Source organism: Pongo pygmaeus, chromosome 13 (genome assembly GCF_028885625.2).
Source record: "Pongo pygmaeus isolate AG05252 chromosome 13, NHGRI_mPonPyg2-v2.0_pri, whole genome shotgun sequence".
NCBI lineage: Eukaryota > Metazoa > Chordata > Mammalia > Primates > Hominidae > Pongo > Pongo pygmaeus.
This window is the reverse complement of record NC_072386.2, coordinates 97,931,506-97,947,685: the sequence shown is the minus strand read 5'-3', so window position 1 is coordinate 97,947,685 and position 16,180 is coordinate 97,931,506. Positions and strand designations below refer to the sequence as shown.

At 48.0% G+C, this 16,180-nt stretch overlaps 1 protein-coding gene across 2 annotated transcripts; it reads left to right on the top strand.

Moving 5' to 3' along the window:
• The first annotated feature begins 7,003 nt into the window (after positions 1 to 7,003).
• KLF4 (KLF transcription factor 4) lies at positions 7,004 to 16,138 on the top strand. 2 transcript variants are annotated; one of them, XM_054501915.2, is made up of 7 exons: positions 7,004 to 8,899; positions 9,137 to 9,315; positions 9,488 to 11,881; positions 11,997 to 12,117; positions 12,780 to 13,752; positions 13,852 to 14,016; positions 15,062 to 16,138. In XM_054501915.2, exons 3-7 carry the CDS (start codon positions 11,877 to 11,879, stop codon positions 15,235 to 15,237), a joined length of 1,440 nt encoding a protein of 479 aa, XP_054357890.1. In that variant the 5' UTR covers positions 7,004 to 8,899; positions 9,137 to 9,315; positions 9,488 to 11,876; the 3' UTR covers positions 15,238 to 16,138. The 2 variants fall into 2 exon arrangements, with proteins under 2 accessions (XP_054357890.1, XP_054357889.1); XM_054501914.2 differs by lacking the exon at positions 9,137 to 9,315 and having other exon boundaries at positions 12,780 to 14,016.
• Positions 16,139 to 16,180: the final 42 nt, after the last annotated feature.

Sequence of the window (16,180 nt, the reverse complement as noted above, 5' to 3'; positions counted from 1 at the left end):
GGTTGTAGTGAGTTGAGATCGCGCCACTGCACTCCAGCCTAGGTGACAGAGTGAGACTCCCTCTCAAAAAAAAAAAATATTAGCCAGGCATGGTGGCGCGTGCCTGTAATTTCAGCTATGAGCGAAGCTGAGGCAGGAGAATTGCTTGAACCTGGGAGGCGGAGGTTGCAGTGAGCTGAGCTCATGCCACTGCACTCTAGCCTGGGCGACAGAGTGAGACTCCATCTCAAATAAATAAATAAAATTAAATATATATATATATCTCTCAAGCAGTTAGACAATCCATCCATCCATCCACCCATACGTACATACAGGCCCCAAGATTTCTCACTAGCCCCGTTCAGCTGTGTGACTGCTTTTCCCCCAGCCTGGACAGAAGGTTAGAGGTTTACTCTCTGGGGAACTCGATCCAGGGGTTCTGAACTCAGAGAAGCCAGGCACAGCTGAGGATAGGCTACTCAAAAAGCAGTCATACAGCAGGCCTCCTCCTCTGGGTGGGCTCCAGGAGACACTGGCTGACTCCCTTACTTAGCTGCACAACCCTGGGCTGGATTTAACCACTATATACTGCAGTTTATTTGGTTGTTTTTATTTTATTTTTATTTTTATTAATTTATTTTTTTGAGATGGAGTCTCCCTCTGTCGCCCAGGCTGAAGTGCAGTGGCATGACCTTGGCTCGATGCAGCCTCCTCCTCCCAGGTTCAAGTGATTCTCTGCCTCAATCCCAAGTTGCTGGGATTATAGGTGCATGCCATCACGCCCGGCTAATTTTTTTTCGTTTTGTTTTGTTTTGAGAAGGAGTTTCGCTCTTGTTGCCCAGGCTGGAGTGCAATGGCACGATCTCAGCCCACTGCAACCTCTGCCTCCTCGGTTCAAGTGATTCTCCTGCCTCAGCCTCCTGAGTTGCTGGGATTACAGGCGCCCGCCACCACGCCCAGCTAATTTTTTGTATTTTTAGTAGAGACAGGGTTTCACTATGTTGACCAGGCTGGTCGCAAACTCCTGACCTCAGGTGATCCGCCCACCTCGGCCTTCCAAAGTGCTGGGATTACAGGCATGAGCTACCATGCCCAGCCAATGTTGCAGTTTTTTTAAAACTGTAAAATGGGGTTTATGTATTAAACAAGTATGTATTGAGCACCTATTATGTGCCAGCAAACCGTATTACATTCTGTAATAAAAGTAAGTCAGTTACTTCCTGCTGATAGGTCAAAAAAAAAAAAGTAAGTCAGCCAGGTGAGGTGGCTCACGCCTGTAACCCCAGCACTTTGGGAGGCTGAGGCAAGAGGATTGCTTGAGCCCAGGAGTTCAAGACCAACCTGGGCAACACAGTGAGACCCTGTCTCTACAAAAAAATTTAAAAATTAGCTAGGTATGGTAGTACATGCCTGTGGTCCCAGCTACTAAGGATGGTGAGATAGGAGGATTGCTTGAGCCAGGGAGTTCCAGGCTGCAGTGAGCCATCATTGCGTCACTGCTCTCCAGCCTGGGTAACAGAGCAAGACCTTATCTCAAACAACAAAACAAAATAAAACAAAAACTTATGATTAAAAAGAAAGTAATGGCTGCTCACAGTGGCTCATGCCTATAATCCCAACACTTTGGGAGGCTGAGGCAGGGGGATCACCTGAGGTCAGGAGTTTGAGACCAGGCTGACCAACATGGTAAAACACCGTCTCTACTAAAAATACAAAAATTAGCCGGGCATGGTGGCATGCGCCTGTAATCTCAGCTACCCAGGAGGCTGAGGCAGGAGAATCACTGGAACCTGAGGGACAGAGGCTGCAGTGAGCCGAGATTGCGCCACTGCACTCTAGCCTGGGCGACAGAGCAAGACTCTGTCTCAAAAAAAAAAAAAAAAAAAAAATTAGCTGGGCAGGGTGGCGCGTCCTCTAGTCCTGGCTACTCAAGAGGCTGAGGCAGGAGAACCGCTTGAACCTGGGAGGCAGAAGTTGCAGTGAGCCGAGATCACACCACTACACTCCAGCCTGGGCGACAAGAGTGAGACTCTGTCTCAAAATAATAATAATAATAAATAAAAATAACATAAAAAATAAAAAAGTCATTCAACTGTGATATATCAGTTTTTAAAATATACACACACAAAAGAGTATATTTTAAAATATACACACACAGGCAGCATCTCTGCCCCTGAAGCCTGCATTCTAGCAGCAATGGCAGCACCAACCTCAGAGAAGTAATGTGAAGACAAGTGACTTGATGCATGAAAGTACTTATCACAGTTACCTGGTACAGCGTCTGAGAGCAGTGATGTTAATGAATTTGAAGGTCCCTGCTCCCTCCTTTTCCTGGAGGGAGAACCCAGCAGACCCTTTCAGTACCCTTCTAGGAAAGACAAGGTTAGAACTTTGCTAACACTGTCAATGACTATAGAATTCTTCAATGTTGAATTTGACTTTGAAATTATCTTTCGTCCAAGCAAACTCTTGACTGGCTTATCAAGGGTCAAGGTCACTGTCTTTAGGAATTTGACACAGACACAAAAGGCCTTTGCAAGTCATGGAGTGACCCTAGGAAGTGAGATTCCCAAGTTAATGTATACCTTCCCTACTTAAAACAGTGTCTTTGTGAGATTTTCAGTGAGCCTGGTCTTTGGTTGTGGATCTGTAGTGACCCTGAAATATTTTGGGGAAAGAAAATACTGTGACAAAGCATTTCACTCTTCAAACCAAGATATTATATCATCTTCCAGTGCTGAATACTGCAGGACCAATTTGAAGTTATCAAAGGGGGATTAACTATGTAAGGTTTCACTGGTAGAGGGGACACACTAACATTAATGCCAGTATCTCACTTAATGTTCACACTAGCCTTGTGAGGCAGGTACATTCGTAGACTCATTTTGCAGACAAGGAAAGTACAGTGCAACTAGATGATGTAGCTTGTCCAAGGTCACCTGGCTAGTAAGAAGCAACTCAGGGCCTGGAGTCCAAACCCTTGCGTGGCAGATCCCACCTGTGCCCCCAGAGTCTGTGCACTACTCATCCCTGTCATTTCTTCTCCCACAGCCCAGTGAATTCTGTCAAGTTCTCCTCCTTAATTGAGTTACGGCAAGATGGCTCTAAGAATTAAAGTCAGACAAGGACACTCTAATCTGCACTCAGATAGACCAAAGATATTGTCTTGTCTTTAAAGAAACCCAAATGAGCTTCTTTTCAAATGGAAAACTGAGTTTGCTGAATGAAACATCAGAACATTGAAATTCAACACTTTGCTCTGAGAACTTTGTTAGGTAAATGTAGCAATCAGAAAAATTCATCAATAACTGACACCACAGACCAAGTTCACTCTTTCACTAGATTACATTTTTTATTATCAATGATAATGCTGGGAATTCTTCTAAGATTTGGTAACTATTCCAGGGGTTTCCCCCTTTAAGAAGCTTCTGGTCATCCCTGGATATAAGAGGAGTTTGCGTCTAGATTTGAGTTTGAATAAGGCATCACACACTGTATGAGATATTTAGTTGCTGCCAGAACATTCGTTTGGCTTTTTTTTTTTTTTCTCCACATTGGCACTCGCTAGCCCCCTTCCCACTAGCCAGGACATTAAAATTGATTAACAAACACAATGTTTGTGAAAAAAAAAAGTCAACTACAGAGTAATAAAATGCATTCTTAATTTTTTTTTTAAATCATTTCCCTGGCTCAAAGTACATAATTTCAAATTGGCAAAAATAAGCTCCCCTCTTGTCCGGCCCACAGACTGAAAGAGAATTAAACACAGAATTGTTTTTTTCTTGTTTGCATTTCTCAGGGTGTGAAGCATTCATTTTTGTACCTTCAACATTCCTACATTTTCCATAAAACAAAAATGTTACCTCCAATCCAATCTAAACCTAGGGACTTTGTTTTCCTCAGAACGACATTGTCTTAGTCTAAGAATCTGAGGCACTGAGGCTTTTAAATAAAGGAAGTAGAATCTTGGTTCTCTTTTCAGAGATAATTCTCCCCCAGGGGAAGCAGGCAAAACTTGGTAAACCAAGTGAAGAAGAAAATTCCAGCAACAGGTTTTTCTCTGCCCACTGACTTCTTTGCTGGTTCATTTAAATACTTTTTTTTTCATTAAAATTTAAATACTTTTAAAATTTGCTAGTTCATTTACTTTTAAATGTGTTTCAAATGCATATAGTATTGGAGTCATGTTCTATGAAGATGGTAAATGCTAGCCCGTAATTTCTTTTACTAAGGAAAATATTACTGAGATGCCCCCCACTCTTACAAAATGTTTTGTTAAGGGAAATATTACCGAGATGCACCTCACTCTTAAAAAATATTTCTTTTTTTATTTTTGAGGCGGAGTCTTGCTCTGTTGCCCAGGCTGGAGTGCAGTGGTGCGATCTTGGCTCACTGCAACCTCTGCCTCCCGGGTTCAATCTGTTCTCTTGACTCAGCTTCCCAAGTAGCTGGGACTACAGGCATATGCCACCACGCCCAGCTAATTTTTGTATTTTTTAGTAGAGACAGGGTTTCACTATATGTTGGCCAGGCTGGTCTTGAACTCCTGACCTTGTGATTCACCCACCTCGGCCTCCCAAAGTGTTGAGATTACAGGTGTGAGCCATGAAAAAATATTTCTCTCTACTTAAACAGACATTTAAAAATAAGCAACCTGGCCGGGTGTGGTGGCTTATTTATTTATTAAAAAATAAATAAATACATAAATAAATTTAAAAAAAAAAGCAACCTAAAAAGAGGGATTTTTTTTTGTATCCTTTTTAATATCTCAGAACAAGTTGAGGACCCTGAAAAGCTGAATTTAATATATTGCAGTCAGACTACTTCAAAAGTCTTGAAGATAATTTCATTAATTTTAGATTTTATTTTTAAATAGCTTAAAGTATGTATTGGGCCTAAGTTTTTTGAGCTAAGAATGTAACTTAAGTGATCAAACCTAAGGGTTCACGAAAAAGATTCTAATGAAATTTCTGAGAATTGATTTTTAAATGTCTGTGATTCATTTTCTGCTCTAAAAACTTCAACCCTTAAGGTTTGGGTTTTGAAAGGCAATGAATTTGGCTGCAGAAAAGAGTGGACTCTTTCTCCATTTGGTTTTGGTTTGGATTTTGGTTATTTTTGTTTGTGTTTTCAAGTTTGTTTTATTACAATGCCTTGGCCAGCACTGTTCTATTACTTTGTCCAACTGTTTTTGAGAGTACAGTTATGAAGGATTTTATTTCCTTCATAACTTTCTTTGAAAAGTTTTCCTTCATAGAACTTTTCAAAGAAAGAGATGAAGTGGTGAAGAAAGAGAAGGGATGGAAAATGAAGTACCAAACCAACGACCCTCTCAACTAGAGAGAAATGCTATTGACAAGGACCAGGTCCCCCGACTCCCTGCCTCCATCTCATTAATAGTTTGCCAAGTCAGTTTTGCTCTCTTCATTCATTCTACAATTAATGGTCATTGGGCATTTGTCCTGAAGATGCCACAGGGGAACAGGAGCTACAAACAACCAGATCATGCAAGTCCACTGGGTAAACATCATAGCAAGTCATTACACAGCTTTGTTAGAGCTCAGAGGAAAAAGGACTGGCTTAAAAGGGAACTCATAGACCAAGGAACAATTAAGAGGGACTTTTTGGAGTTTGGGTACGATGAGGGCCCTGAGGGGAGAAAGGGCATTTCAGACAGGAAAAACAGCTGATGAAAATATACATCCTGTATTCAGAGATTTGAGAGAACATCCAGTTAAGAGTTTAGAGAGGGTGAGGTCAGTCTCTAGAGAAGATTCTGGAAAGTTTGTATAGGGCTAAGTGTTGGGTACATCAAGCCAAACAGTTTGGTTTTATTCCTCTAGGCAAAGCGGAGCTGTTGAAAGATTGGCTGGTGGGGAGGTGAGTAGAGACAGAACTGTGGTGGTCTGTGAGCAAAATGGATTAGATCTAGCTGGAGAATGCCAGTGGGGCTCTGAGGGAGGAGACAAGAGGACTATTTGGAGTGTACAGACATAATTAAATCTGTAAATGAGGCTAGGCACAGTGGCTTACGTAAGTAATCCCAGCACTTTGAGAGGTCGAGGTGGGTGGATGGCTTAAACACAGGAGTTTAAGACCAGCCTGGCCAACATGACGAAATCTCTATCAAAAAAAAAAGAAGAATCAGTGCCACAAGATACTTGCTACTCGCGAGGCTAAGGTGGGAGGATTGCTTGAGCCCAGGCAGTGGAGGTTGCAGTGAGCCAAGATAGTACCATTGCACTCCAGCCTGGGCAATAGAATGAGACCCTGTCTCAAAACAACAACAACAACAAAAAGCTGTAAATAAGGCAAGCTTAAACCAAAGCAGCCCGAGAGTAGTAAAAAGATAGTGGAGATATTTAGGAATGGAAATGGCTGAGTTTTGTGGATGTCTGGATGCTCAGGTCAAAGAAAATAAGGGAGGAGTTGAAGAAAATCTAGGTTTCTATCTTAGAAACCGGGGAGAGAATGATGAAATTTTAAATCTGGGTGTGTTGCGGTTCTTGATAAGAAAGGGGATTAATGAGTCTACAGTGGATTGCTGAAAGATGAGCTTCCTGCTAATGGATTATTCAAAAAGAAAAAGCACATTAAACGTGCATTATTCATTCATTCAACAAACACTTATAGGGTATTACCATGTGCTAGGTAGGCACTATAATAGGACCTGGGGATATAGCAGTGAACAAAACAATAGCCTCAGCCTCATCATGTTTATGATACCCTGGGGAATACTGGTGATAGTAATAGCTACTATGTATTGAGTGTTAAGTCTGTGCTAAATACTTTACTTTAGATTATCTGATTTGATCCTCATCACTCTAAGAAGTAGGCATTATTAATATCCCCATTTTACAGAAGAGGAAACAGGCAAAGGGCAAAGTGAGGTCAGTAACTTGCCCAGCTAGAAAGCAGCAGAGTCAAGTTGGGAAACACAGGGTCAAAGCCTACTTTCCTAACCTCTAAAGTCTACACAAGACAGAGGGTAAAAAGAAGCTGGCATTCTTATGGTTTTAGATCTAACATTTAAGTCTTTAATCCATCTTGAATTAATTTTTGTATAAGGTGTAAGGAAGGGATCCAGTTTCAGCTTTCTACATATGGCCAGCCAGTTTTCCCAGCACCATTTATTAAATAGGGAATCCTTTCCCCATTGCTTGTTTTTGTCAGGTTTGTCAAAGATCAGATAGTTGTAGATATGCGGCATTATTTCTGAGGGCTCTGTTCTGTTCCATTGGTCTATAATGAGAACACACGGACACAGGAAGGGGAACATCACACGCCGGGGACTGTTGTGGGGTGGGGGTGGGGGGAGGGATAGCATTAGGAGATATACCTAATGCTAAACGACGAGTTAATGGGTGCAGCACACCAACATGGCACATGGATACATATGTAACAAACCTGAACATTGTGCACATGTACCCTAAAACTTAAAGTACAATAATAATAAAATTTAAAAAAAAAAGGCTGGCGTTCACAAGCAGATGAGTGTGGAGGCTGAGAAAAGCTTTGCCACCTTGTGAAAGCTGCAAGCTCCTTTTACAGTTATTTATTAGCAGGGATTTCATTTCAAAGCAATTCGGGTACTTAAAATCATCTCTTGTTTTCACTTTTTTAAAAAGCAGTTTTTCAGGCCAGGCGCAGTGGCTCATGCCTGTAATCCCAGCACTTTGGGAGGCGGAGGCGGGTGGATTGCCTGAGCTCAGGAGTTGGAGACCACCCTGGGCAACATGGTGAAACCCCATCTCTACTAAAATACAAAAAATTAGCTGGGCATGGTGGAACACGCCTGCAGTCTCAGCTACTCTGGAGGCTGAGGCGTGAGAACCGCTTCCATCTCCACCCTGGAGGTGGAGGTTGCAGTGAGCCAAGATCACGCCACTGCACTCCAGCTTGGGCTACAGAGTGAGATTCCGTCTCAAAAAAAAGGAAAAAAAGCAGTTTTTCTTGAGTCCTGTGGCAGTTATGCAGAGACACCCAGCCAGGGTGCAGCCAAGTCATGGGGTGCTCTATGTGTCCAGACCCCATACCCAGTTATGGGTGCTGAATCTTTCATTTGAAACATGGATGCAGCTTCTTCAGCATATCACAGCCCTCCATGGCTCCACATTAATCCCCTAGCACTAATGGTGTTCATCACATCTTCTGCCAACTAATGCAGTTTGTGCTGGAAAAAAAATTATTTTATAACTCCAAGGACATTAATAATTAACTTCAAGTCCACAAAACTAGTAATATCAGTTTGCTGAAATAAAGTCACCAGTGAGTGTTTAATTCTTCTTTAAAGAGTGTCTTCTATTATTATTATTCTACAGTGCAATTTCGTCATCAAAGGTTTACTCAGCCTCATGTTTATAAATTATATACGGCAAGGATTTAAGTCTTCTGGCCCTACCTGTTCTGAAGACAGGGAGGGCCATAACCTCCTTGTCATACAGGGCACCTGCCTTGAAAGATGATTTGTGAACTTGAAGTTTCTTGCTTCTTTTAGAAATCTGGGGTGAATATACAGATTTCCCTTTATGATGCAATCAGAGGAATAACCAGCTAGTTGCCTGCCACGAAGAGAGACTGGCTTTTATCCTTCAGAAGGCCAGTTGGAGACAAGTTCATCTTTTTCAATTGAGTTCCAGAATCTTGTCTTGATTATATGACATAATAATGGTGGCTTTCCAATTCATCCGTGCAATATTGTTTTTTCATTGTGGTGGTTACAGATAGTTTTTTTTGAGGGGGAAGGGCTACTGCCTTAGAGAAATAAAAGTAAAGCAGAAATAATCTAGTGTGCTGCCTACCTAAGTTGGAAATTCCAAGTCCTGACCCACATGTTTACGTCCCAAGGGAGATGGCTGTCAATCAAGGGCTCATCCACTGTTCATTCAGGGTGAGGGACTTTGGCTTTCCTGAAAAAGTGGTGAGTTTCCCATGCAGCCCTCAAATCACAGCATCCCAAGATGTTGCCATCACAATTAAAGGAGTAGAGGAGGAAGTGGCAGGTGTCTTCCTTTTTTGGTTCCTCCGTTTGAAAAGGGCTTAAAGTAAAAATCAGAGTTAAAGTAACTGGCCTGATCCTATGGGGGTGGGTTTGAACTGCTCGAGGCCATAGGAAGGAGGACCTCGGTTTCCCTGCCAAAACACTCTCCTCCCCCAGCTGCAACCCTGGCAGCCCTTGGCCAGAGCCAAGCTAGAAGATGGAAGTCACACTCAAGGGCGTCCGACTCTGGATCTTAGAGGGATTCCTGGCGTTGGCAGGGAGGGCCGAGTCAATTCATTCGGGGCGAGATGCATTCCAAGAATGCTTCTGTGGTCGGCGAGGAGTGGAAAAATCAGGTATCACAAATATTCTGAGGAAACCTAATAGGTACCAGAATCGCAGGGTTCAAACAGGTGACAACGACAAAGGACGCTGGCAACTAGAACTCAAAAAGGGGTGAGTGCACTCTCTGCCCGGTGCCCGAGCTTCCACCCCTTTACCCAGTGTCCCCTCTCTTTTCTTTCCTAGGTTGACACCAGCCTGAGCGCCAGCGTTCACCGGTGAGCGGGCTCCGTGGAGAAGGGGGCGGAGTCCCGCGCCGCACGCCCGAATCCAAAGTAAACACCTCGCCAAACCTACGTTTAGAAAGTGATACCGAACACCACATCACGTTTAAAAAAAAAATACTGTTTGCTGAGAAGATGAGAGCAAAACATTTCCCAGCTGGAAAATTACTGATCACAAACCAAGGGGAGAGTGGCGGTGGGAGAGGCAGCGTTATAAGACTAAAGTAAAGATCGCCGTTTCCTATTCCCTTCCCGGTGGGCAAGGACGCCTGCGGCGGGCTCGGTGTGCACTTTTTGGGAGCTAGGATCCCACCGCATCGCTCCGCTTCCTGGCACATGGTCACTTCCCAGCGAAGTCCCTTTCGGGGGGCCTGACCTACCCGGAGCCTGAGCCGAAGGAATGAGTTGTCCTTTGACCTTTACTGGCCATTTCACCTCTTGATGACTCAGTTTCTCGTCCATAAAGTGGAAAGGAGAGTGCGTGGCTTGAAAAGTCACCAGTGAGTGTTTAATTCTTCTTTAATGGGTGTCTTCTATTATTATTATTCCACAGTGCAATTTAGTCATCAAAGATTACAGGCAGTGGCTCACGCCCGTAATCCCAGCACTTCGGGAGGCCGAGGCAGGCTGATCACTTGAGGTCTGGTGTTCGAGACCTGCCTGGCCAACATGGTGAAACCCCGTCTCTACGAAAAATACAAAAATTAGCCGGCGTCGTGGCGCACGCCTGTAATCCCCGCTACTCGGGAGCCTGACGCAGGAGAACTGCTTGAACCCAGGAGACGGAGGCAGTGAGCTGAGATCGTGCCACTGCATTCCAGCCTGGGCGACACAGCAAAGCTGTCTCAAAAAAAAAAGAGAGAAAGGAAAAAAATGAAAGTGCTTCGAGATGGCTGGTTGAAAACTGTCTCCGCGCCTCACAGTCCCTCTTATCTCCCTCACGCCTCTGAGTAAATATTAAGCCCTTTCACTCCCTTTCTCGCTATTTAAAGTATCAAAACCATAACTTCCCATTCGTGCCTCTTTCCGCCTGTTCCCGGCGGAACACTCCTCTGGCCTTCTCTTGAGGCTCCCAGTTCACGCTGCACACTGCTGGGCACCGCCTCCTCTCCACATCCCTAGCGCCCCCCACTCCTCGGCAAAAGGGCCCGCGAGGAACCGTGCGAGGTCAGGCCGAGCGCCGGCACCGGCACCGGCACTGGCGCTGAGCGGCGAGAGCGGACTCCTGCGAGCGCAGAAAGGGAGGGGGAGATGGAGGGCTGGATGAGTCACGCGGATAATCGAGCTCTTCTCCAGCGCGCAGACAGCGCGGCAAGCGCGTATGCTAGCAGGAGTGAAGACGCGTGACCGTCCTGACCGCTGACCCCACCAGTCTTCGCGGGCTTCGAACCCAGAGAGCCAACAATGGCGGTGAGTACGGCCCTGGTCGCGCAGCGACCGAACCTGCGCCCGGTTCCTCGCGCCCCGCGCTGGGGCGGACGCCGCCGCCGCCGACACCACTGCCGCCGGCGTCAGCTCGGCTCCAGCCCGCCAGCTGCCTGGCTGGCGTCACGGCCCGGCCCAGCCCCGCCCGCGCCCCTCCTTCCCCTCCCCCGCCCCCACGTGCGCCGAGTTTGTTGATTTAGCTGCCATAGCAACGATGGAGGGGAGCCTCGGGGGGGCGGAGAGAAGAAAGGGAGGGGCGGGGCATGGGAGAAGGCGGAGGAAAAGGCTGTAGCGAAGGAAGTTATAAGTAAGGAGCGCGCGCCGGCGGCCGGCAGTTACCCGACCAGAGAGAACTAACGTGTCTGCGGGCGCGCGGGGAGCAGAGGCGGTGGCGGGCGGCGGCGGCACCGGGAGCCGCCGAGTGACCCTCCCCGTCCCTCTGGCCCCCCACCCTCCCACCTGCCCGTGGCCCGCGCCCATGGCCGCGCGCGCTCCACACAACTCTCCGGACTCCGCGCCCTGCGCCGCCGACCAGTTCGCAGCTCCGCGCCACGGTAGCCAGTCTCACCTGGCGGCACCGCCCGCCCACCGCCCCGGCCACAGCCCCTGCGCCCACGGCAGCACTCGAGGCGACCGCGACAGTGGTGGGGGACGCTGCTGAGGGGAAGAGAGCGCAGCCCGGCCACCAGACCTACTTACTCGCCTTGCTGATTGTCTATTTTTGAGTTTACAACTTTTCTAAGAACTTTTGTATACAAAGGAACTTTTTAAAAAGGACGCTTCCAATTTATATTTAATCCAAAGAAGAAGGATCTCAGCCAATTTGGGTTTTTGGGTTTTGGCTTCGTTTCTTCTCTTCGTTGACTTTGGGGTTCGGGTGCCCCAGCTGCTTCGGGCTCCCGAGGACCTTCTGGGCCCCCACATTAATGAGGTAGGTGAGGCGCGCGGCGCTGGGAGCAGGGAGGGGTGAGGACCGGTGGGACGCGCCGGAACGACGGCCGAAAGCCGCCCCTGACTCCTGTCTCTGCGCCCTGCCCTGCTCGCAGGCAGCCACCTGGCGAGTCTGACATGGCTGTCAGCGACGCGCTGCTCCCATCTTTCTCCACGTTCGCGTCTGGCCCGGCGGGAAGGGAGAAGACACTGCGTCAAGCAGGTGCCCCGAATAACGTGAGTATCGTCCCGGGCCGCCGGGACCGCCCGGTGGGTTTCCGTGGGTGTGGTGGGGGCGGGCGGAGCCTTGGGGTCACCAAGAGCCACTGAACGAGGGTAAGAAGCGGCCACCGCACGGACTCCGCAGCCTTCCCGGGATAGCTTCCGTGCCCTTGGCTCAGCTGTATATGCCCGTGGTGCGAGCACTGCGGAGCCGCCTGGGGCGCAAGCCGGGTCTTCACCAGTCCCTGGGCGCGCTGTCGGTAGGGCGGGCGCGCGCGGTCCACCGGGCGGGAGGTGGCCGCGTCCCCAGACACTGGCTGGGCCAGAGTGAGTTTAGCGCGTAGGCGGCCCCGTGGCGAGAGCGCACCGAGAGAGCCTCGGTGTGCCAATTCCGGGGACGTCCACGGGACCTGGCGGGGGGAGGGACCAGCCGCGGCGCTCGCTCACACGCAATTGGGCAGACAGGACATAACACCCGCGATAGAGACGCATCACCTCTTCTCCGACCGGGTGGGGGCCCAGATTGCAGCGCTGGCGCCCTGTGTTCCCGGGTGCTTCCTGCCTGACCAGTCCCCATGTCTGGGCGGTACAGTCGCGCGTGGCCCGCCAGCACGTCAGTATGTCGGGTGGCAACAGGGGACCACCACTGACAGGTCTCTCCCGCCCTGTCCCCGCAGCGCTGGCGGGAGGAGCTCTCCCACATGAAGCGACTTCCTCCGGTGCTTCCCGGCCGCCCCTATGACCTGGCGGCGGCGACCGTGGCCACAGACCTGGAGAGCGGCGGAGCCGGTGCGGCTTGCGGCGGTAGCAACCTGGTGCCCCTACCTCGGAGAGAGACCGAGGAGTTCAACGATCTCCTGGACCTGGACTTTATCCTCTCTAATTCGCTGACCCATCCTCCGGAGTCAGTGGCCGCCACCGTGTCCTCGTCAGCGTCAGCCTCCTCCTCGTCGTCCCCGTCGAGCAGCGGCCCTGCCAGCGCGCCCTCCACCTGCAGCTTCACCTATCCGATCCGGGCCGGGAACGACCCGGGCGTGGCGCCGGGCGGCACGGGCGGAGGCCTCCTCTATGGCAGGGAGTCCGCTCCCCCTCCGACGGCTCCCTTCAACCTGGCGGACATCAACGACGTGAGCCCCTCGGGCGGCTTCGTGGCCGAGCTCCTGCGGCCAGAATTGGACCCGGTGTACATTCCGCCGCAGCAGCCGCAGCCGCCAGGTGGCGGGCTGATGGGCAAGTTCGTACTGAAGGCGTCGCTGAGCGCCCCTGGCAGCGAGTACGGCAGCCCGTCGGTCATCAGCGCCAGCAAAGGCAGCCCTGACGGCAGCCACCCGGTGGTGGTGGCGCCCTACAACGGCGGGCCGCCGCGCACGTGTCCCAAGATCAAGCAGGAGGCGGTCTCCTCGTGCACCCACTTGGGCGCTGGACCCCCTCTCAGCAATGGCCACCGGCCGGCTGCACACGACTTCCCCCTGGGGCGGCAGCTCCCCAGCAGGACTACCCCGACCCTGGGTCTTGAGGAAGTGCTGAGCAGCAGGGACTGTCACCCTGCCCTGCCGCTTCCCCCCGGATTCCATCCCCACCCGGGGCCCAATTACCCATCCTTCCTGCCCGACCAGATGCAGCCGCAAGTCCCGCCGCTCCACTACCAAGGTCAGTCCCGGGGATTTGTAGCTCGGGCTGGGGAGCCCTGTGTGTGCTGGCCCCTCGGGGCACACGGGATGATGCTCACCCCACCTTCTTCACCCCTAGAGCTCATGCCACCCGGTTCGTGCATGCCGGAGGAGCCCAAGCCAAAGAGGGGAAGACGATCGTGGCCCCGGAAAAGGACCGCCACCCACACTTGTGATTACGCGGGCTGCGGCAAAACCTACACAAAGAGTTCCCATCTCAAGGCACACCTGCGAACCCACACAGGTAGGGGGACAAACTGCAGAAGGAAGAGGTTAGCTTCCAGCCCCATAGGCTACCAGTGGACACTCCTCAGTGTCTCGTTGGCTTCCCAGGGCAGTCTATCGCCTTGATCTCAGGGATAACTGGAGAGAACAGCAAACCGGCGCCTACTTTTCTGCCCAGGAGCCTTTTGCTTGATGGATGCTATCTGTGCTTGAATGTGCAATTTTGTTAGGCCTTTAAAAGGCAGGAGATTCCCCGCGGTCTGTGGGCCTCTCCTAGCTTGGCATTGTAATCAAGAAATTATACTTTGCTATGCAAAAGCATGATGCCTTTTTAAAAAAATCGTTTTTTACTGTTCCCTTCCCAGGTTCACCCTCCCTTTCTATTATTTTGAATTCTGGTCTTAACAATTCGGTCTTATTTCTTATTTTTTTATTTTTTATTTTTTGTTTGTTTTGATTTACATTTTTATTTTTTTTCCCCCGCAAGCAGAAGGTTTTATTTTAACTTCAAGAATATGAGGGTCAAAATTGCTGGGGAGATTCTGATTTAGGGTTGTCACTGCAGAGCACTTCCATGTCAATGTAAGTAGGTACCCAGAGTCATTTAGATGCAGCATTCAATAAGGTAAAGATAAAAAAAAAAGTAGCCACCTGTGGCTTTTTATCCCCAGTCGTAGTAGGAATAAGATTGCCTGGTTTGGGCACACTACCAATCACAATTTCCAAATTTCATTTCTACCACTGAGATGTCTTGACTCAAAAGAAACATTAGTATAGGTTTAGGTGGTGTTTGTGTGTTTTTGGTGAAACATTAGTATAGGTGTGGGTGGTGGTTGTGTGCTTAACTGACCCCCCTAAAAACAAGACCAAATACTTAAGACATGGAATGTATTCCTGTTTATGATATGGAATTCAATACAGCCCTTCAGTGGTATAAAGACATCCTGGATTCCTTTAGGGATGGGGGCAGAGTTGGTTTAATATCTGGCCTTCAGTTTTTAAAAGGGGCGATTCTTTGATATAGCAATGGCGTCAATTTTTTTTTTTTTCTTTTACCTTTACAGGTGAGAAACCTTACCACTGTGACTGGGACGGCTGTGGATGGAAATTCGCCCGCTCAGATGAACTGACCAGGCACTACCGTAAACACACTGGGCACCGCCCGTTCCAGTGCCAAAAATGCGACCGAGCATTTTCCAGGTCGGACCACCTTGCCTTACACATGAAGAGGCATTTTTAAATCCCAGACAGTGGATATGACCCACACTGCCAGAAGAGAATTCAGTATTTTTTACTTTTCACACTGTCTTCCCGATGAGGGAAGGAGCCCAGCCAGAAAGCACTACAATCATGGTCAAGTTCCCAACTGAGTCATCTTGTTGAGTGGATAATCAGGAAAAATGAGGAATTCAAAAGACAAAAATCAAAGAATAGATGGGGTCTGTGACTGGATCTTCTATCATTCCAATTCTAAATCCAACTTGAATATTCCTGGACTTACAAAATGCCAAGGGGGTGACTGGAAGTTGTGGATATCAGGGTATAAATTATATCCGTGAGTTGGGGGGAGGGAAGACCAGAATTCCCTTGAATTGTGTATTGATGCAATATAAGCATAAAAGATCACCTTGTATTCTCTTTACCTTCTAAAAGCCATTATTATGATGTTAGAAGCAGAGGAAGAAATTCAGGTACAGAAAACATGTTTAAATAGCCTAAATGATGGTGCTTGGTGAGTCTTGGTTCTAAAGGTACCAAACAAGGAAGCCAAAGTTTTCAAACTGCTGCATACTTTGACAAGGAAAATCTATATTTGTCTTCCGATCTACATTTATGACCTAAGTCAGGTAATATACCTGGTTTACTTCTTTAGCATTTTTATGCAGACAGTCTGTTATGCACTGTGGTTTCAGATGTGCAATAATTTGTACAATGGTTTATTCCCAAGTATGCCTTAAGCAGAACAAATGTGTTTTTCTATATAGTTCCTTGCCTTAATAAATATGTAATATAAATTTAAGCAAACGTCTATTTTGTATATTTGTAAACTACAAAGTAAAATGAACATTTTGTGGAGTTTGTATTTTGCATACTCAAGGTGAGAATTAAGTTTTAAATAAACCTATAATATTTTATCTGAATGTTTTTTTATTGTTTTGTTTTCCTCCTGGAAAAATATGAAC